General features: G+C 38.1%; 1 protein-coding gene across 3 annotated transcripts; it reads right to left on the reverse strand.

Annotated features, from left to right (window-relative positions):
* Positions 1-449: 449 nt before the first annotated feature.
* Positions 450-21,622, reverse strand: OCIAD1 (OCIA domain containing 1). 3 transcript variants are annotated; one of them, XM_060778496.2, is made up of 8 exons: positions 21,533-21,622; positions 16,338-16,422; positions 13,991-14,044; positions 12,882-12,929; positions 10,514-10,640; positions 6,658-6,857; positions 3,430-3,582; positions 450-625 (listed from the first exon to the last, which is right to left on the reverse strand). In XM_060778496.2, exons 2-8 carry the CDS (start codon positions 16,408-16,410, stop codon positions 588-590), a joined length of 693 nt encoding a protein of 230 aa, XP_060634479.2. In that variant the 5' UTR covers positions 16,411-16,422; positions 21,533-21,622; the 3' UTR covers positions 450-587. The 3 variants fall into 3 exon arrangements, with proteins under 3 accessions (XP_060634479.2, XP_060634478.2, XP_060634480.2); XM_060778495.2 differs by having other exon boundaries at positions 21,457-21,608; XM_060778497.2 differs by lacking the exon at positions 21,533-21,622 and adding an exon at positions 21,314-21,413.
* Between the last annotated feature and the right edge of the window lie 543 nt (positions 21,623-22,165).

The raw sequence follows: 22,165 nt of genomic DNA on the forward strand, positions 1-22,165 counted from the left end.
TTGCAGTTTCTCAGGTCGGTCCTGACACGGCAAAAAAAAATCATGTGGATGCCACAGAATCCATCCAGTCCCAGGCCAACTCACTGGCCCATGCGGATTGGCCCCTAGTCTGCTTTGTTCAGATGCTACAATAATAATAATAATAATAATAATAATAATAATAATAATAATATATTCCACTCTTATCTCCCCAAAGGGACTCACGACGGATTCTACAAGATTCTGTTGTGTACAGGTATTTTTTGTGTTAAATATATTGGGGGGCAGCCTAGAGATACTCATGCAGAGATCCTGTGTCCCTAACCAAAACTAAAATAGAAGGATAAGTGTAGTATACAAATTTGACTATAAATTGGCTAAATATTTGGTGTTTTTTATTAAAAATTTTAATTGGTTTCTTGAAAATTAAACAATTTTAGCTTGATCCAATCTCAACACACACTGCCAAGTGAAAAAGACAAGCTTAAGATTTTTATTGTCACATATCTGCATTGCACAGAATACAGAATATTCTGATATTTAACCCACACTGATAATAAAGCTGGATTATTTGATTGATGAGGCGTCTTCAGAAGGTACAAAGGTTTTCATTCTTCCCAGGAATCTCCATACTTGTTGACTTTGCCTACAAAAGAAAACACATACAGTAGTACACAAAGGTGCTTATTAACTATGTGAATATTAAGAACTAGAGATGGGAAGGCCCAGAAGAAGAAAAAACAGAAAATTGCGGGGGAGGGGGGGAAGCATGTTTTTCCCCAATTCCCTCCCCCTTCATTTTTCCCTGTTTTTTCCCCATTTTTTCCAGGCCTTCTAATATCTTTTAAGAACAAAATGACCTCTTGCCAGAAAAGTATCTGGCACAGCACTGGACTTGCTAACTTTGATTACCACAACAGTATAACCAACTAATTCATTAGTGAATTTCCCTTCTCAACAGGAGGAGGGCACTATTGCTTGTAGCTTCTATATATCTGTATATATATATATATATATATATATATATATATATACACACACACATACACACACATACAGAGTGTACCCCAAAAATGTATATACCCCTTGAGATCTCACTAGTAGCTATAGTGATTATTTGAAAGCTATTTATATTTATATTGGAAGAATAGCTGTTATATCACCAATCCTCCATATCCATGGATTTTATATCGACGGATTCCACCATCCCAAAAGCAAACCTTGATTTTTGCCATGTTCTATAAACGGCACAACTTTACTGACACCATTGTACATAATGGGGCTTGAGCATATATAGGTTTTGGTACCCAAGGCTCTCCACTATAATAAAGATTTAATCAAAGTTATAAATTCCATCTTTAATTACAGTTTTATGGGACATGTACAAATTGTTGTACCTGTAACAATGCACTGATCACAATATTAAAGCACAGATTTGCAAACATTTGAAGTTGTCCTAGTAATTTCTTGACACTTTGGTATTAATTAGAATCTTATTGTATTAAAGAATGGGGGTGGGGATGGGGATCCAAAAGAATTCCAGATTTATAAACTGCTGAGGATATCTACTGTATATACTCAAGTATAAGCCAAGTTTTTCAGCTTATACTTGAGTCGAGGTTATTTATTTTTTTACATTTTACTCTATTATTAATTTTTATTACATTTATTATTTTACTCTCTTTATTATTATTGGAAGGATACGTAAGCAAATTTACATTGAAGAAGGTTACAATAATTGTTTAATCAGAGTTGGACAGTCTTATCTTAAATTACAGTTTTATGTAAATATTCAAAAACATTTGTCCTACTGATGCCTCAATTAATGTAATTTTATTGGTATCTATTTTTATTTTGAAACTAGCTGTCCCCTGCCACGCATTGCTGTGGCCCAGTCTGTGTATACGTGTTTTGTGTGTGTATATATGTGTATTTATATATTTGCGTATATGTGTATTTATGTGGTTATGCGCATGCGTTGTAATGTATTTATTTAATTTTTTGGCTTTTTAAGTCTCTTCCACTGTGTTTTTCAGTGTTTTTATGAGTAACTGTGGCCAAACCTTTCCTCCCTCTTTTTTCCTTTCTTTCTCTCCTTCTTTCCCTCCCTCTTTTTCTTTTCCTTCTTTCCCTTTTTGTTTCTTCCTTCTCTACCTGTTTCTCTTTCCTCCCTCCCTTTGCTCTTTGGTTCCTTCCCTCCTTCTCTCTTTCCTTCCTTCCCTCCCTCTTTCTCTCTTTTGTGCCTTCTTTCCTTCCTTCCCTCTCTCTTTCCTTTCTTCTTTCACTTTTTTATTTCCATTTCTCCTTCCTTCCTTCACTACCTTTCTTTCTTTCTCTCCTTCCCTCCTTCTTTCCCTCTTTATATCCCTCCCTCCTTCCTTTCTTTCCCCTTTCTGTGTATATGTGTTTTGTGTGTATATATATATATGTGCATATATGTGTATATATTTGTGAATGTGTGTTTGTCTATATATGTGGTTTTGCACATGCGTTGTAATGGTTTTTTGTTTTTGTTTTTTGGCTTTTAAAGTCTCCTCCGCTGTGTTTTTCAATGTTTTTATGAATGATGGACACTCATTGGCCTGATAGGTGTATTGTGTCCAAATTTGGTGTCAATTTGTCCAGTGGTTTTTGAGTTACGTTAATCCCACAAAAGAACATTTCATATTTATTTATATAGATTTGCCGGTAGCTGCTGCATTTCACACCCTTATACTCAAGTCAATACGTTTTCCCAGTTTTTTGTAGTAAAATTGGGTGCCTTGTCTTATAATCAGGTCGGCTTAAGTATATAAGTATATATGCACATTTTGGGGACATGTTATAAATTACTTCACCCAATGCTTTTCCTGTATAAAAATATGTACAATGCCTTACATTTGACTTGGTGAGTATACTCAAATACAGAATATATTCTCATTCAGATACTATTTTCTATTAAATGACAGGTAGTATGACTTTCTAGCTCATTTTAGTCTTTGTTTCTTTGTACCGGATTTTTTTTTCTATTCAGTAAAGCACAGTCTCACATTTGTTGCCAAGTACAGTTTCCTTTCAGTCCAAGGGTAAACAGAATTAAACAATGGCACATCCTTCTGAGTTCTGCTATGAATTCAAAAGTTAATTAAAAACAACCATTCAAAAAGCTGGCTGTTTCCAGACACCTGATCTAGACCAATTTACTGTGCCGATTTCTTCAGGCTCAAAGAATAGAAAAGGGACACCTGGGTTAATTTATCTCAGTCTGAGTGAATGGTACCCAGCGATAAATCAGGTCATTCCAATGAAAGGAAACAGGCATAAAATCAGTTTTTTCAAAGAAGATTTGTTTACTCTTTAGAAAGCTGCCAGTCCCCAGTGGAAAGGCAAGATTAAACACAAAACTCCCATGTCCTTGACGCAACCGCTGCAGATGTCATTACCAAATATTTCAGCGATTTAACAATTTACCTTCCTTCTTCAATGGCATTTCCTGGGATGCCTTTGACGGAACCTCTGATCTCTGTGTTATTCCTGCCTCATACATCTCTCTATTTCTGTTCCTTAGTTCATCATATGTAAATCCTCTTCTTTTTGGACTTTCTTCCTGAGATGGTATTGGTTCTTAGGGAACAAGAGAAATAAATATAAAAGAGAGAGAAAGAAAGGGAGGATGTGGTTGAATAACACCACACATGGATGGAGTATGGGAATGTTTCACTTGTGAGCAGTTGACGTCAACCAATTAAAAAAAAACTGGCTTCCCTAATGGAAAAAGTAACAGAAATTACAGTGACTGCGGATTCAAACAGTAAGCCTGCTTGTCTTTGTTTTAAATGCACTGTATAGGCTATACATTGCAACACTGCTCTAAATTCAGGGATCTGTGAGATAAACTTTAAGGTAAGTGAAACAGCAAATGACACGATTTTAAAAATAAATAGTTATTAATTGGACATAAACACACAACAATACAAGTTAATAAAGGAGGTTAAATTTTATTTATCGTGTCAGGAGTAGACCAAACAGTTGCATTGTGTTTTTTAACAAACAGACAAACAAACAAAACACAAAGTTTGCAAGCTTGGTAGTTGATTAAATGTCCTTTGACCAGTAGCTGACCACTTGGAGTGCCTCTGGTGTTGCCGCAAGAAGGTCCTCCATTGTGCATGTGGCAGGGCTCAGGTTGCATTGCAGTAGGTGGTCTGTAGTTTGCTCTTCTCCACACTTGCATGTCGTGGATTCCACTTTGTAGCCCCATTTCTTAAGGTTGGCTCTGCATCTCATGGTGCCAGAGCGCAGTCTGTTCAGCGCCTTCCAAGTTGGCCAGTTTTCTGTATGCCCAGGGGGGAGTCTCTCATCTGGTATCAGCCACTGATTGAGGTTCTGGGTTTGAGCCTGCCACTTTTGGACTCTTGCTTGCTGAGGTGTTCCAGCGAGTGGCTCTGTAGATCTTAGAAAACTATTTCTTGATTTAAGTCGTTGACATGCCTGCTGATACCCAAATGGGAGGAGCTGGAGATGTCACTGCCTTGGTCCTTTCACTATTGGTTGCTACTTCCCTGCAGATGTCACATGGTGCAATACCGGCTAAACAGTGTAATTTCTCCAGTAGTGTAGGAGGTTAAATTCAGTTTACTTTTATTTATGTGTATACATACAAATGCCATCTTCACTCTACTTATAACTATTTTGCATCCCATATTACTCAAACACAGGAGTTTCTGTGTCCCCATCACACTTCATAGATGCTGCCACTGCAATTCTATGCAATAGTTATCTAACATTATATCATTCAGAAGATATATCATTCGTCGGAGCAGTTACTAATGCAAACGAGCAGGAACACAGACCTTTAAGGGACAGATTTATAAATTCAGATGAAAAAATGGATGAAACATGGCTGACATGCTCACTATCACAATACTTTTTCCCAACGTAGCCATCCACCAATATTTTTGACTACAATTTCTACCATCTCTGACTATTGTCCATGACAGCTGGGGCCATGAAAATTATAAAACATTTGGAAGAACTTCCCAGGCTCAATAATGGTGAATTATGACAAATCAGTCGATGTGGCTCTTAATGAGACATGCCACATTATCTCAGGATGTCTATGCCCAACACCACTGGAGAAATTATATGTTTATATTGCAACACCTGACATCTATCAAGAAGTAGCAGCCTGTAATGAAAGGACCAAGGCATTGACATCTCCGGCCCATCCTCTGTTCAGAAATCACACAGCAAACCAACACCTTAAATCAAGAAATAGCTTTTTAAGATCTACAGAGACACTCACAGGAACACCTCAGCAAGCAAGAGTCCAAAAGTGGCAGGCGAAAAGCTGGAACCTCAATCAGTGGCTGATACCAGAGAAGAGACTCCCTCCAGGACACACAAAAGACTGGGTGACTTTGAAGGCACTGAACAGGCTGTGCTCTGGGTCCACGAGATGCAGAGCCAGCCTTAAGAAATGGGGCTACAAAGTGGAGTCCACAACATGCAAGTGTGGAGAAGAGCAAACCCCAGAGCACCTACTACAATGCAACCTGAACCCTGCCATGTGCACAATGGAGGACCTTCTCACAGCGACACCAGAGGCACTCAGGTGGCCAGCTTCTAGTCAAAGGACATTTAGTATAATGCCAAGTCTTTAACTTTGTATTTTTGACTACATTATAACTGTACTCTCAATTTGCTTCTGACATGATAAATAAATAAATGACAAATCTGTATATATTTCTATTGTAGACAGGAAGCTATATAAGATTAATGGTACATGTAATGATGTAGCATCTCACCTTAACGTGATATACCATATTTTCTTACATAAGAGGCGCACTCCATTTTTTGGGCCCCAAAATGGGGGTTTCCCTTTCCTCGCAAGACATTTTGAACACGGAGCTTTCTCTCCCTTCTCTTTAGCTCGAGAATAAGGCAGCTTTTATTATAAAAACTTAAAATCCAGCAAACAGAAGGCAACATTTTTTACCACATAATAGTTGCCCCCCTTTCCAACAAAATGGGAGATAAAAATTGTAACTATTATGCAATGAAATATGGTAATTGATTTTAAGAAATAATTAGGAGTATCTTATAGAACTATAGTTCTATAAGATACTCATATTGCACCAATGCAGGTGCAATATGACTGATTGTTTAACGCAGTTTAAAAATATCTAACTGCCAACCATTAGATGTCAATTCACTGACTTCAGTTGTTTGGGCCTCCAACTCACAGAATTCCTGACCACTGGAGAAGTTGGCTAAGCTTTCTGGGAGTTGGGAAGTCAAAACAGCTGGAGGACTGCAGTTTTGAGGATGCTTTTACTATAGTTTAAGTATCACAGTACAAAATCTGGCAGATTCGACCACCAATTCCTCCCTTGTCTTTTCAAAGTGTATATCCTCAGCCAAGTGACAACATCATAAGATACAAGTGTTCAATGGAAATTTCCAGGAACAACTGGCAGGAGTATTCCCCTTGTGCCTATCAGTCCTTCCCCGCAAATATGACCCCACTTCTTGAATCAACACTGAACAGGACATTTGTGAAACACATATTCCTCATATGCATCCTAATGCCGCCATTTTAAATGTGAAAAAATCACATCTATCAGTGAAGTGAAAATTGAATTCCAACCTTTCCATTTTTGACAAGAAAAGCATTACAAAATTCAAGACAGACTGTACCTTGAGGGGAACTGTCTGTTATTCCAGTAGGTGAAGATTCATTCATGGAAGAACTAAATGGGGCAGGTACATACTTAGATTGAAAGTCTGCCATTCCATAATTATCAACAGGATATTTTGAAGATGTTTGTGATTCTGCTGCTGGGGTATTTTCAAAAGACGGGGGCGCTTTTGAAAATCCTGGTTGTTGAGAATGGTACCTGCAGAGAAACACAATGGCTATCAGAAGTTCATTTTTTTAAAAAAAGAAACCTTGTTTATTAAAGATATATGTATAGTGCATTAAAATAAAATCACTCAGGCCAACAATATCAAGAGATTTGTAATGCTTGAGAAAAACTATTACACAAATCAAACAATTATAGCAGAGAGGGGAATGGAAACAAAACTGGGAGAGAACTATACGAGATGGACATGGCGAAGGCGAGGGAAAGCGTAGGAATGGCAGAAGCATTTGCTTCATTCTTAAGAGGAGGCTGAAATCTTCATTTAGCACAGATATTCCATAACAAAGATAACTGTATGGTAAATTTTAAATAAAGGCTAACTTTCAATTCTGAAAATATTTACAATTCAGCTGCAAACATTGAATGGCATACAATGAATATTTCTGTCTGTTCACTAAAGCAACAGGCTATAATTCGTAAACAATTAATATCTATGTTTTTAGACAAAAAAATTATTCTTCAATACACAGTCAGTATTGTGTATTGAATGGCCCAACTTACATGTCTAAATGCATCTCCCCTTATGAACCACCTAGGACCTTAAGATCATCTGGGGAGGCCCTGCTCTCGTTACCACCTTCGTTACAAGTACGTTTGGCGGAGATGAGAGATAGAGCCTTCTCGGTGGTGACCCCCCGGGTATGGAACCCACTCCCTATAGATATAAGATCGGCCACCTCCCTTTTAACATTCCGGGAAAAAGTCAAGACGAGGCTTTTTGAACAAGCATTTCCAAATGCAGAGTAACTGACATAGGAAAATGGAACGACGACAATAAGGCATTTTTAACAAGGAGACACTATGAATTTATATTTTATTGATTTGTTTAGTTTTTATTATATGTTATGTTTTTAATTGTATTTATGATATTGTAAGCATTGAATTTTACCCTGTTGACCGCCTTTAGTAGCCTACGGGCTGAGAAAGGCGGTATACAAATACAGTAAACAAATAAATACAAATCTATGTAAATATATCCAATATAAATTATCACATATTAGCTTCATTATATATAAACAGATAAGAGGTTTGTATAACGAAGGCCCAATCTACAATGCCAAATAATGCAGTTTGAAACTGCATTATGTGGTCAGTGCAGACGCATTATAGAGATGAGGCCAAAACTGCACTCGTTTTAAACAGTATGGTGTTGGCTAATACAAGTGAATGTTGCACAGAACAGCAATGGTTTTAAACAGCATTGTGGAAGAAATCGTAGTGTGAAAAATACTTGCACTTTCCAAAGTTTTATTTAAGGAGGCCAGCTTGCACTGTTTTTCTAAATTGCACTGCCAAACAAATTCCTTTTGTCCTGATATCTTAATCCTTTTTGCTTGCATCAGTGAATGACAGCCGAGTTTTTTCTAGCTCTAACTGGCTAAGTTGCAGTCTGGTATAATGGTTTTCAGATGGAAGCACATTCCTGGTGGCAGATAAGCCTCCTTGAAAGTCATAATACCAATCCTTTCCCTGCAGAGCAGCAAGAATAGGGGCACATTCAGTGCAGAGAAAAAGGGACTAAGAGGGCTGAGTGAAATTCTATCCTAATTAATAATAATAATAAACTTTATTTGTACCCCGCCACCATCTCCGCAAGCGGGGACTCGGGGCAGCTCACATGAGGCCAACAACAAATTACAATAAAATAAAATACAAATTACAATAAAGTAAACAACATCGCAGTAACATACAAATATATAAATATAATAAGCAAAATACACAAAGCATAAGAAAGCAATAAACAAACATAATGACAGTGAGCGAGCCACAAGTACAATAAAATGGTTTAAAAACTCAGGGTGAGATAAAAGGAGCAGATTATTTGCATGGGAGAGCTCATATAGAAACAGTGTAATAAACATACCTTCATACAAAGTATTCCTAGGACAAAAATGTTAATTCAATCCTTGCAAATCAGTACATGTCAGGAGTGCTTCAAGAGACAATGACATTTCAACATTTAATATGGAACTGATTTTATATGGATTTTACTGTTTAATCGATGTATGTATGTTTGTGGCATTCAATTGTTGCCAGTTTGTACGCCACCCCGAGTCGCCTTCGGGCTGAGAAGGGCGGAGTAGAAGTGCGGTAATAATAATATCAAGGCAGGAATAATAAAATTCAAAAGAGTTCCCTGAGTACAGGAACTCTGAAAACTAAGGATTCTGGTGTGTGCTTTATAGGCCCAGCTCATACATTTCACTTTGCTTTGTAAAGTGTCTTTAAAGTTGAAGGACCACAGAAAAAGACTACAATGAGTAACAAGAGTTCATGTACACAGAATTGAAAGTTTGTCTAATTTCCTTCCTTCTACACCTAATCTGATTTTTTTCTCACAACTATCCTTGCAATCAATTGAATGCTGTCGTCTTCTATGCAAAAAATATTATATTCAAGGGAAACATCTAGAACTGACACACTTTCCCACATCCTGCTGAAGCTTTTCCTGTTTAGAAACCGTCTCAGAATACTTAACTCTGAATGATAGTTAATGCTCAAATATTACCATCCTCTTTCTTGGCAAAGCTTACTTTTAGAAAAAGTAACAAATTTTCATTGTTTTTACGTATATTAGCATATCCCAATGATCACACTATAGCTGCACAACAAAATAAAGCAAGCACACTTAAGATTGTTTTGCAGTGGTCTAAAAATATATTACAACAACAATACTTCATTATGGTCCATGACCACCACATAATGCATTTTTAAAAATTACATTGGGTTGTTGTAGGTTTTTCCGGGCTATATGGCCATGTTCTAGAGGCATTTTCTCCTGACGTTTCACCTGCAACTATGGTAAGCATCCTCAGAGGTAGTGAGGTCTGGCAGGTGAAACGTCAGGAGAAAATGCCTCTAGAACGTGGCCATATAGCCCGGAAAAACCTACAACAACCAGGGCCGTAGCCAGAAAAAAATTTCAGGAGGGGTTGAAATTTTCAGGGGGCGGGGGTTTGAAAATTTTGTGGGGGGGGGGGGGGGTTGAAACCTGCCTCCTAGCTCATGCTGAAGCAAAGAGCAGGGGGCAGAGCAGCCTTCAATAGCCTGCAGCTCTGCCCCTGTCAACCACCTCCACCAAGTCTGTCCCCCTTAATGAGAGCATTCAACACCCCCCCCCCCCCCCCAACTTGGTTGCTTCGCTACATTGGCTATTGCTGCAAGTAATGACAGTGTGAATAAACTGTCAATATTTGCCTGAGATAGTGCTTGCAGTTCTGGAGGGACTCTTAATTTTTTGCATCTCATAGACTTAGCATGGGGATTTGATTAACCAGTTAAAATTCATGAGTAAACCAGGTTATTTTAAAAATCTGAAACATTTGAACCCCTAACCCCCCCCCCCCCCTTCGCTACAGGCCTGACAACAACCCAGTGATTCCGGCCATGAAAGCCTTCAACAATACAAAAATTACATTATTTTCTATGTTAAAACACTCCGAAATTTGAAACAGACAGTAATTTGTGTGTGTGTGTGTGTGTGTGTGTGTGTGTTTATAATGATTGTGAGTGGATTTGCGACCATGAGTGATTCAGCTTCTACAGGGAAAAAAAAACAAATCATGATCATCTTTAATACTAAACTTCAAAAAAGACATCTAAAATTTAAAGTAAAAATAATTTCTTACTCATGTGGCAGTGGTTTATGCTTCCTCAGAGCTTCTCCCAGTGGGGAATTTTCTAGTTTTTTAAATTTCTCTTGGCATGTTTTCATATAGGAAACTTTTCCACCGATGTATCCACAGAAGCCAGCAACTTATTTACAAAGGAAGGTAAACAATTTAAGCTATTTGATGCCATTATGCTTAAAAATACAATCTTGTTTAAAATTAAACATAAAGAAATAAGCAAAATAAATCTTTAACTCAGCACTAAAAACCATTTGCTTAGTCCCTGGAGCATTCTTCTCCGTCAACAAAAGAGAGATCTTAGAAAAGGTCAGAGGCAACTAGGTAATCACCAGACTGCAATGAAGAAGCTGGTCAATCTTGTTCCAAAAGCGGAATATTAACTATCAGCTCCTTCTTAGCAAATAACTACATTTGCCAGCTACTGGACAGAAAGTGACAACTACTTCTTCAGAAGTTCATTTTTACAAGGCTAGGGCTGAAATATCATTAAAAAACCTATAAATTAAATCCCACTGAACTCAATTGGTTCTACTTCTGAGCATGCTTCTAGATTTCACTGTTGGTTTCCTTGGGTGGAGTAACAATTGACTGAACTCAAGTCCTGTTTATTTGGATCAGTATCTTATCAAGTAGAGAAGGAAATATGGGATGGGTACTTTACTTTGCTCACTGTATATTTTGATGTTGTGTGACACTTAGAAGTATATTACGGAGCTACCACCTGCAACTATACTTTAAAGAATGTTTTATTGGTTGTTTTTTCTTCTTCAAGATATCATGGTAGCTTTCAAAACATATTGACATTTATTAGGTAGATAAATGGGGGAAAAGGAAGGTGAGAAAGTTGAAGTCATAACTCTGTCTCGCTTGTTTGAAAATTACGGAAAGATCAAGACATGCACAGAAACAGCTTTGATGTGTGGCAGAGTGCATTATGCCTATATACAGATTTATATTAATTGATATATAATAGATATTGCTGGGTTAAACAACCACAGAAGAAAAAAGGAGGACTTTGAACTAAAACTTGTATTAGGGCATTCACTGTCTAAAGGTGAACAGGTATCTTGACCATTACTGAGATTTAACTGTTTGAGCATAATTATCAGGTTGATTTTAACTTAGATATTTAACATGCTTAGAGGGAATTCCAATTGTGCATTGCTGATTGGGCAATGGATAATATTGTATCTGATTGGTGGGGAATTAACAGCAGGAGTGGGAGGAGCTTGGATGCTGGGTCCTTCAGATCTGATCAGGAAACTGCCAGGATGCATACAAGGTAGCATTCAAAAGCATTGAAGACAGTAGAGAAACCCAAAAATGAATAGAACTAAGGATTTATTTATCATGTCAGAAGCAAACTGAGGGTGCAGTTGTAATGTATTTATAAACACAATGTTAAAAACTTGGCATTACACTAAATATCCTTTGACCAGTAGCTGGTCACTTGAGTGCCTCTAGTCTTGCAAGAACGTCCTCCATTGTGCATGTGGTGGGGCTCAAGCTGCATTGTAAAAGGTGGTCTGTGGTTTGCTCTTCTCCACACTTGCATATCGTGGACTTCACTTTGTAGCCGCATTTCCTAAGGTTGCCACTTTTAGACTCTTGCTTGCTGAGGTGTTCCTGCAAGTGTCTCTGTAGATCTTAGGAAGCTATTTCTTGATTTAAGGCATTGGCATGCTGGCTGATATCCGAACAGAGAATGGGCCGGAGATGTCAATGCCTTGGTTCTTTCATTACAGGCTGCTACTTCCTGGCGGATGTCAGGTGGTGCAATACTGGCTAAACAGTGTAATTTCTCCAGTAATGTGGGGCATAGACATCCTGTGATAATGCAGAATGTCTCACTGAGCCACATCCACTGTTTTTATGTGGGGAGATGTGTTCCACACTGTGCGTTCGCACTAAGCAGCAGAGAAGCAAAACTCAAGGGCAGATATCTTTACTGTGTCTAGTTGTGGTTCCAAAGTTGTGCTAGTTCAGCTTTCATATGATATTACTCCTTTCCTCCTAAATAAACTATATTTGGTCAAAACTCAAAACTATAATTTTGAAATGGCCAATCCCTTCTTAACCAGGACTATCAAACAAGTGATAAAGGCAAAACATCTCACTTGTTGAATATGATGACAACCTTAATCCTGAATTGTGAGCTATCATATACAACTGGAATTTGGTGTAGTGAAAATAATAATTATTATATTTATTTAGATTCTGCTTTTTCTCTCAAAACAGTCTGTGCAAAATATATATACAATTTATAACCTAACAACTATAAACAATAAAATAGAATTAAACCTAGGACTATTCAAAAATGATAGCAATAAATACCCATTTAAAAAAAACAAATTATCACACTCACATGCAACTTTTGGTATTGAGCCAAATCTTGAATGTGTTGTAAGAATTCCTAAAAATAAACAAAGATTAAAGTGGGGAATGAGGGTATTTATAAAAATATGAATTAAGAATTCACCACAGTGGTTACCAATGTTTGGTCATCCAACCATTTTGGACTTCAGCTCCCAGAACTCCTTCAGCTGGCTGGGGCTTCTGGGAGTTGAAGTCTCAAACACTTAGAGTCCAAAATTGGGAACCAATGAACTAGAACAACACTTACAACTTCAACAAACATACACATGATCTAGTCAACATGAGTTTCTTTTTAATTGTGTGTTACCCAAAAAAACCCAGTTGTGAAGACCACAGCAATGCAATAGCATGACAATTTAAAATCAGTTTAGAGTAGAAGGTACACATAATTCAATGTCATGCAATTTTATGGAAAATGTTTACTTTAACACAGAGAAAATCTTCACATGGAAAGGGATGCAGACAGATAGATCAATGCAATTTTTTCTAGAAATAGCCCTGTGAATAATATACAATAGTTCGGTGGGGTACACACATTTTGTAAGTTACTTGAAATATCCTCTCTCCTAGATCTAAGTAGCTAGTATCCCTTGTTTAAAAAGTGCCATAATATCTTGAAATGAGGTCTAAATCTGAATAGTACAAAAACAGCCCATGTGTAGTTTTGGAACTATGTCTGCCAATGCAATTTTCTGAGTCAGCATGCCAAATAACCAAACTGAATCTAAAGTTGACCAAAAACTGGTTCGTAACCCCTTTGGTACTAATGCTGGAGAGCGGTCCCTTGTCAAAAAAAGGTTGGGAACCACTGTTTTATTGCAACAAATGACCCAAAGCTTTCTAAATAATTTCTGTAGTGGACAATTTCTGTGAAGTATTTACAAATGTTTGAGTGCAGACACCAATCTCCATTTCTGAATTTTTAAAAAAACGTAATGCTTTCATTTAGGTTTTTTTCCTCTCCACTTCCACAACTCTTATTTTTGAACTATTCCCCTCCATTTAAGTTTAATCATCTTTATCAATTAAGTTTCTGAATAACACAAAGAAAGGTGAACAGAAGATATCTAAATTCAGTCAAAAGTGTTGGAAGCTTACCTTTCTTGATTAGCATCTGTGTGATCACCATGCTTATACTAGCGATAGGAAGGGCTGTGGGTGGGGAAAGAAATATTGCTATTAATACTGAGATTGGAATTCATTATTTTCTTTTTTAAAAGGCTGTAAACTTGCAACCTGATTAAAGAATAAGTTCTATTGCACTCAGTATGATTTTGCGTAAACTTGTTTAAGAATGTTCTGCACTAAATCTTTTCTAAAGCATAAATTGCCCTTTTTTACTTTTAAGAGGGATTTGATACCTTCGTTATCAAACATGGAGTTCTTCTTTCTTGACATTTTATCACTTCTTTTCCTTTTGACTAAGATCAAATTATTTAGAACCATTTAGAAAAGAAATATGGAGAGTGTGCCATCTAAAACATACTTCAGAAATTTATTTTTGAAAACCCCTACTTTTCATTAACAGAGCATTTCAAAGTCCTCATAGATGCAAGAATGAGGATAAAGTAGGTTTTTAAAATTCTATTATCAGATTATTTTAATTTTGAAATTTATTCTCAATTCTACATCAATCTATATAAATAAAAATGTAATGTTCGATTGTGGAATTAACATAATTAATTGTGGAATTAACGCTCTCTACATGGGGTTGCCTTTGAAGACGGCTCGGAAGCTCCAATTAGTCCAACGGTCGGCAGCCATGATACTAACTGGAGCGGAGCGCAGGGAGCACACAACTCCTCTGCTGCACCAGCTCCACTGGCTGCCGATTTGCTACCGGGCTCAATTCAAAGTGCTGGCGTTGGCCTTTAAAGCCCTAAACGGTTCTGGCCCAACCTACTTATCCGAACGTATCTCGGCCTATCAGCCCACCAGGACCCTAAGATCTTCTGGGGAGGCCTTGCTCTCTATCCCGCCTGCTTCACAGGTGCGGCTGGCGGGGACGAGAGACAGGGCCTTTTCTGTGGTGGCCCCTCGGTTCTGAAACGCCCTTCCCATGGAGGTAAGATCAGCCTCCTCGCTGATGGTATTCCGAAGAAGACTAAAAACTTGGATGTTCAAGCAGGCATTTGGTTAATTCGGTGCAATGAATGTGTTGATTACGGATTGGTAATATGGATGATGCAATTGGACCACGATTTTAGTTAGGAGATGTATTGATTGTGATTTACGTGTAATATTGTGTATTATGTTTTTTATGGTTTTAATTGTATACTGTGCACTGTATATTTTGTTGTAAACGTTGAGTCGCCAGTTAGGCTGAGAAACGGCGGTATACAAGGACAGTAAGTAAATAAATAAATAAATAAATAAATAACTCAAAAACCACTGGACAAATTGACACCAAATTTGGACACAAGATACCTATCAGGCCAACAAGTGACTCATAAAAACACTGAAAAACACCGCAGAAGAGACTTAAAAAACCAAAAAACAAAAATTACATTACAACGCATGCGCAAAACCACACATACACACATATAGGCAAACACACATATACATAAATATATACAGACACATATATACACAGAAAACACATATACACAGACTGGGTCACAGCAACATATGGCGGGGACGGCTAGTTCTACTATAAAAGGAAAGTAAGCAATGTCTGTGTGTTTATGTATTTTGGTTTGGACTGGGTTTCTTTAGCACAAAGGCAAGTTAAGTAGATAATAAACTTTTTAAATTTTATATAAGGAGTAAATGCAGCAAGTATCTTAAAACAATACACTACACCAGTATTTTGTCATATCATAAATAACCTCAAGGCACATCTGATGGATTATGGTACATGAACGGTCAGAATGTGTAGACCCAATCGAGACCTTATATAGTGTTATTACAGTTAGCCCTCTATATTTGCGGGGGTTTGCACAGGGCCCTCATAAAAGAAAGAAAATCACAACTTCTACCAGAAGTTGATCATTGAATTGCTCCAAAGGATTTACAAATGTCTAAAGAAGTGTTCTGTCTAGGAATCTATAAGTTCTCCAGCACAACTCTATGGCAAATGTTAACTATAGAGTTACACTGGAAGACCTAGAGAGAACATATTAATAAAATCCAACAAAGTGAAATTTACTTCTGTGAAAGCTAATGACACTTCAGAAAGTGACCAGTTTCCTAGTAATTTGTTCCATAATAATAATAATAAAAAAAACTTTATTTGTATTCCATGATTCATATAAAAACGGATTTAGTATTAATGGATTATACTGTTAAGGATTATGTTATTTTTACCCTCATATGGTATCAAACTCAATTAATAATCTGAATATCCTGATATGAGTTATACTCTTGAGAAGTTAAATATTCATTGTTTGTTGAAACAAAAAACATGACTATACGTAGGCATTACTTCTTGAAACATTTCACTTACATCTATACCAGAAGCTCTCCTCATTGCATTCTCTGAATACTCTCTTTTCATCCTCCGTGGGTATGTAAGTCATATTTATTTGGCTCTTTTGTCAAAACAAAGAACATTAAGTCAGTGTATGAAATATGCCAGCAATTATATAAACATTTGCTAACATTTCAGCAAAATGTACATGAGATAAGCTATTTCAAAACCATTAAAACTCATTGGTGAGACACTCTTTGTGATTCCATAGGGCATTGGAACATGGGAACTCTTGTTTTGCCTTGCATTGTCTTTTGCTTTTTGGAAACACTTCCATGCATATTTTACTTCCCGATAAATCAAATAAATACATCTCCCTTCCTACTGACAAAACATTGTGCAACTCACCTGTATTAAGTCTCAAAAACTAGTGAGCGTATGCCATTGAACACAGTTCAAGTGTTGATGTAACAATATTGTCTTAATGTAAGACTGTAATTAAAATTAGTATCTTTCCTTTGGACAATAAATAAATGAGTTCAAGAGGAAATCAAGCCTAAAGTCTCCCTAGAAGCCAAAATAAATAAGCTGAGGTGGTTCTAGTTTCATGAAAAGTAATGACTCTTTAAAAACAACAAGTGGAAGGCAGTAGGATAGAGGAATACCACATTACAGATTGATAGATTTGATCAAATAAGCCATAGCAAGAGTTGAGCAGCCTGGATAATGACAGTGCTCAAGATTTGGAAATCTCTCATCCAGGGCCATAGCCAGAAAAAAAATTTGGGGGGGGGGGGGGGAGAGAACGACACTTTTTTAGCAAATCATCAAGAGTAGTTCGATAACACAACAACATTCCAAACACATTCCAAAAACATTCCAAAGACCCTTATTGTTCCAAAAAAGGTATAAGATACAAGGTATGCAAGGTTAGTAAGGCCAAAAATAACCAAAAAAAATGTGGGTTTTTTTTTAATTGAAAAATTTCGGGGGTGGGGGGTTGAATCCCTAACACACACACACACACACACCGCCCCAGCTGCAGGCCTGCTCTCATCCACAGGGTTATCTTAAACTGAAGTTGACTTGATGGCAGTTAACAATAAATAGTGAAATTCTAAAACAGTATTAAACACAGTTCAATTAAAAAAAAACCTATGTACTGTGCTTATAGTATCTACTTGAACTTTCCTGTTAATAATTAGATATGTTGTGTATTGAAAATTAAATCACATTTGGAACACAAAAACAAGGTTGTTTTTAAAAGCTGCTATCTGAAGACTTGTCACATAAACACGCACACCCTCATTTAAATCGAGAACACGGCTAGTATTATTATGACAACCCACCAGCAGCAGATGACTCAAAACACAAAATAAAGTAAAAGATACCACTACAAAGGAATGCAATCTATAATCTGACTGCAGAAAAGTGTTTTAAATAAGATTTGGAAGCTGGAAGTGCAACCCTGTACTGAAATTGTTACTCTCCAGTGATAAAGCCTAAAAATATATCTGGCAAATGAGGGGATATCTGTACTGAACTGATCTTTCACGTGGGTATTTTGTACCATTTCTGCAATTAGTTTTCAGGTTCTAATTGAGTTTTGCTCTCTGTATCATAATACAGTAACCTATACATGGATTCAGATTTGTAATGTTTTTTCCTACAATAACAATTTGTAATGTTTTTTCCTACAATAGGGTTATTACCCCTAAAAGTTCCTTACACCGTACAAGATGTCTGTTGCATTTAAATCCATCATAGGACCGTATATAAAAAGAATAACAACAAAAACAACAACAACTTCTTTATTTGTATTCCGTCCTATCTCTCTGGGGGGATTCAGGGCGGATTCCAAAAACAAAAGGCAAACATTAAACGCCTATACAATAAGAATAATAAATACAAATGTATTAATAGACAGCTCAAATCCCCCCCCCCCCCCCAAAGCTAACGGGTATCACTTTAAAACTCATATAAATCAAGTTTCTTGTATTTGTGATTGTTTCAACAAAGTTTTTTTCCTAGCTGTACAATCTACTTGAACTTATGTTTAGGTGTCAACTGCGTAAAATGTAACTACAGTAACTGTAACACCAAGAGTAACATTTGAAAGACTATCTACATCTCAGTCACTTTGAAATACAATAGGGCCCTTCCACACAGATGTATAAAATCCACATTGAACTGGATTATATGGCAGTGTGGACTTCAGATATTCCAGTCCAAAGCAGATATTGTGGAATATCTGCCTTTATATTCTGGGTTATATGGCTGTGTGGAAGGGCCCATAGACTCTTGGGCTGGATCTACACTGTCCTATATCCCAGGAAATGATCCTAGATTATTTGCTTTGAACTGGATTATATGAGTCTACACTGCTAAATAATCTGGAATAAACAGATTCTCTGGGATCAGATGCCATATGTTCCAGTTCAAAGCAGAAAATGTGGGATTTTATACAGCTGTGTGGAAAGGCACTCAGGCCCCCTCTATACTGACCTATATCCCTCAGGCCCCGTTATCCCCCAAGCTGAATAAAATCCCACATTATCTGCTTTGAACTAGATTATATGGCAGTGTGGACTCAGACAACCCAATTCAAAGCATATACAGTGGGATTTCCTGCCTTGATATTTTGGGCTATATGACTGTGTTAAAGGCCCTCAATTAGCCGGCACCCATACAATTTGGTAAAAGCAGGATAAATGTAGTTTCTGCTTGTTATACTGTACTATAAACTCTGTATTGATTTGATATTCATATCAAAATACAGTAATTTAAAAGCAAATTAAGACAAACTTAGTGTAACACAGTTTCACTGTATAACAAAAACAGCTTTGTGAATGCAGTAGGCCATTTTTAAAAACTTGTTCTTTTCCTTGGGTTCCAGATAACAGTGGGCCCTTCCACACAGTCATATAACCCAGGACCCTTATACACAATCACATAACCAAGAATATCAAGGCAAATAATCCAAAATATCTGCTTCAAACTGAGTTATCTGAGGGCCTTCCACACTGCCCCTATGTCCCAGGATTGATCCCAGATTATGTGCCAGGTTACCTGGCAGTAGGGACTCATATTCCAGTTTAAAACAGAAAATCTGGGATCAGATCCTGGGATACTGGGCCTGTTTGGAAGAGCCCTCCGTCCACAATGTCATATTATCCAGTTCAATGTGGATTTTATACAGTTGTGTGGAAGGGGTCCCAGAATATCAAGGCAGATGAGCCAGAATGTCTGCTTTGAACTGGATTATCCAAATCTACACTGCCATATAATCCAGTTCAATGTGGATTTTATATAGCTGTGTGGAAGGAAGTTTAGGCAAGCCCCCACCCTAGCAACCTTCAAGAAGGATCTCAAAACCTGACTTTTTTGTTGTGCCTTTTACATCTCATTTAGTTCACTCCCCCCAAAATGTAATCCCCATACTGCACTTCCCCTTGCCTGTTTGAAGGCCTATCTCCACTACTCCGTTTCCAGTTAGTTTCTCCCCCACAACTATTTCAGTTTCATTTCTATCTCATCCTGAGTTTTTATCATTTTATCTTGTACATGTGGCCAGCTCATTATGATTGTGATTTATCTCTCATTGTATTTTCTGGACTGTTTTATTGATTCTTATGTTTTATTTATTTTATTGTGATGTTTGTTTTGTGCTTTTGGTTTTATTCTGTTGTAATACACTACTGGGCTTGGCCTCATGTAAGCCACCCCGAGTCCCCTTTGGGGAGATGGTGGCGGGGTATAAATAATAATAATAATAATAATAATAATAATTATTATTATTATTAGGGGCCTGAGAGTCTACTGTACTTTGTTTCTTCCACTGCTTATTATCTCCCTTCCTCCTCTCCAGATGTGTTTGAAGCAATTATTACTTTCCTGAATTGAGACAGAAAGAAAATCTGATGATCCCGCAAAGTCATGGCTGTGTGTTGTTGTAGGGTTTTTCGGGCTATATATGGCCATGTTCTAGAGGCATTTTCTCCTGATGTTTTGCCTACATCTATGGCAAGCATCCTCAGAGGTAGTGAGGTCTGTTGGAACTAGGAAAATGGGTTTATATATCTGTGGAATGTCCAGGGTGGGACAAAGAACTCTTGTCTGTTAGAGCTAGGTTTATTTATTTATCTATCTATCGTGTCAGGGGCAGACCAAATAATTACATTGCATTTTTAACAAACAAACAAGCAAGCAAAACACAAAGTTTGCAAGCTTGGTAGTTGATTAAATGTCATTTGACCAGTAGCTGGCCACTTGGAGTGCCTTTGGAGCTAGGTGTGAATGTTTCAACTGACCCCCTTGATTAGCATTTGATGTGATTGATGTCATTATGTTTGTGATTTATCTCTTATTGCTAATCAAGGTGGTCAATTGAAACATTCACACCTAGCTCCAACAGACAAGAGTTCTTTGTCTCACCCTGGTCATTCCACAGATATATAAACTCATTTTCCTAGTTCCAACAGACCTCGCTATTTCTGAGGATGCTTGCTATAGATGCAGGTGAAACGTCAGGAGAGAATGCCTCTAGAACATGGCCATATAGCCCGCAAAAACCTAAACAACCCACTGATTCCAGCCATGAAAGACTTCGATAATATCATGGCTGTGTGTTTTGTTGTGCCCCCAAATCCCCTGGAAACTTACAGCAACGTTTGCATTTCAGGCAAGGAAATGACGGTTTTGCAAGTCCTTTCCTCTGAAATAATAGTCTCTAGTTACTGATGGTCTCCCATGCAAGTACTAACCAAGGCTAGCCTTGCTTAGTTTTCAAGATCAGATGGGATCTGGTGTATTTTAGGGTATTTAGGCTCATATGTGATCAGAATATGGGAACAACTGGCTTTTTGCATTCCTGTTATCTCCTAAGTGGCGGCCTGCTACCCCTGAGGAAGCCTTCAACTCTTACAGGCAGGAGCCATTGCTCTAACGCCCCTCAGAGCGTTTAGGCCAAGACATGGCTATTGGCTACCTGTGGCTTGCTATTCCCCACATACCAAAGCCCAGCACAGAAGGACGAGAGAGAGGCAAAGGCGTGGACGAGGCAGCCTCTCGCTTTATCCCCCGCCTTCCCGGCTCGAAGCAGCAGCAGCAAAGCCAAGCGAGAGTACCTGGCCGGGGATCCCACCCTGCCCCTCACCTGCCCAGAAGGCTCCATTGGCGAGAGTGCGGGGGGGCGTGGCTTCGACAAGAGAGCCCACCACTCGCTCACTCACTTTGCCCGAGGCTCCCAGGAAGACAACAGAACACACAGACCGGAAGCCGAGCTCCAATCACCGGAAGGGCACGAAGGGCGACGCTTTCCCATACGGAACTGGGTTTCCATAGACAGGACGCGGCTAGAAAGCCTTCCGGAGGATCAAAAGGATGGAAACTCTATAGGAACGCGCGTTGGTTTTTCTGAAAGTGTCTCAAGCTGGATCTACGCTGCCCTATATCCCAGGATCTGTTCCCAGATTAACTGCTTTGAACTGGATTATGTGAGTCTACAGTCGGCCACATAACCTGGGCTCAGATCCTGGGATATAGGGCTGTGTAGATCCGGGGCCCTTCCACACAGCCCTATATCCCAGAATATCAAGGCAGAAAATCCCACAATATCTGCTTTCAACTGGGGGCCCTTCCATACAGCCCTATATCCCAGAATACCTAAGTAGTAAATCCTACAATATCTGCTTTGAACTGAGGGCCCTTCCATACAGCCCTATATCCCAGAATAACAAAGTAGTAAATCCTACAATATCTACTTTGAACTGGGGGCCCTTCCGCACAGCCCTATATCCCAGAATACCTAAGTAGTAAATCCTACAATATCTGCTTTGAACTGAGGGCCCTTCCATACAGCCCTA

Source organism: Anolis sagrei, chromosome 5 (assembly GCF_037176765.1).
Source record: "Anolis sagrei isolate rAnoSag1 chromosome 5, rAnoSag1.mat, whole genome shotgun sequence".
NCBI lineage: Eukaryota > Metazoa > Chordata > Lepidosauria > Squamata > Dactyloidae > Anolis > Anolis sagrei.

Coding starts and splice junctions, on each gene's coding strand:
- OCIAD1 (XM_060778495.2), bottom strand. Junction 14,045..16,337: donor GGAGAGCTTCTGGTATAGAT/GTAAGTGAAATG, acceptor CCCCACCCACAG/CCCTTCCTATCGCTAGTATA. Junction 3,583..6,657: donor AACAGACAGTTCCCCTCAAG/GTACAGTCTGTC, acceptor TTGTTCCCTAAG/AACCAATACCATCTCAGGAA.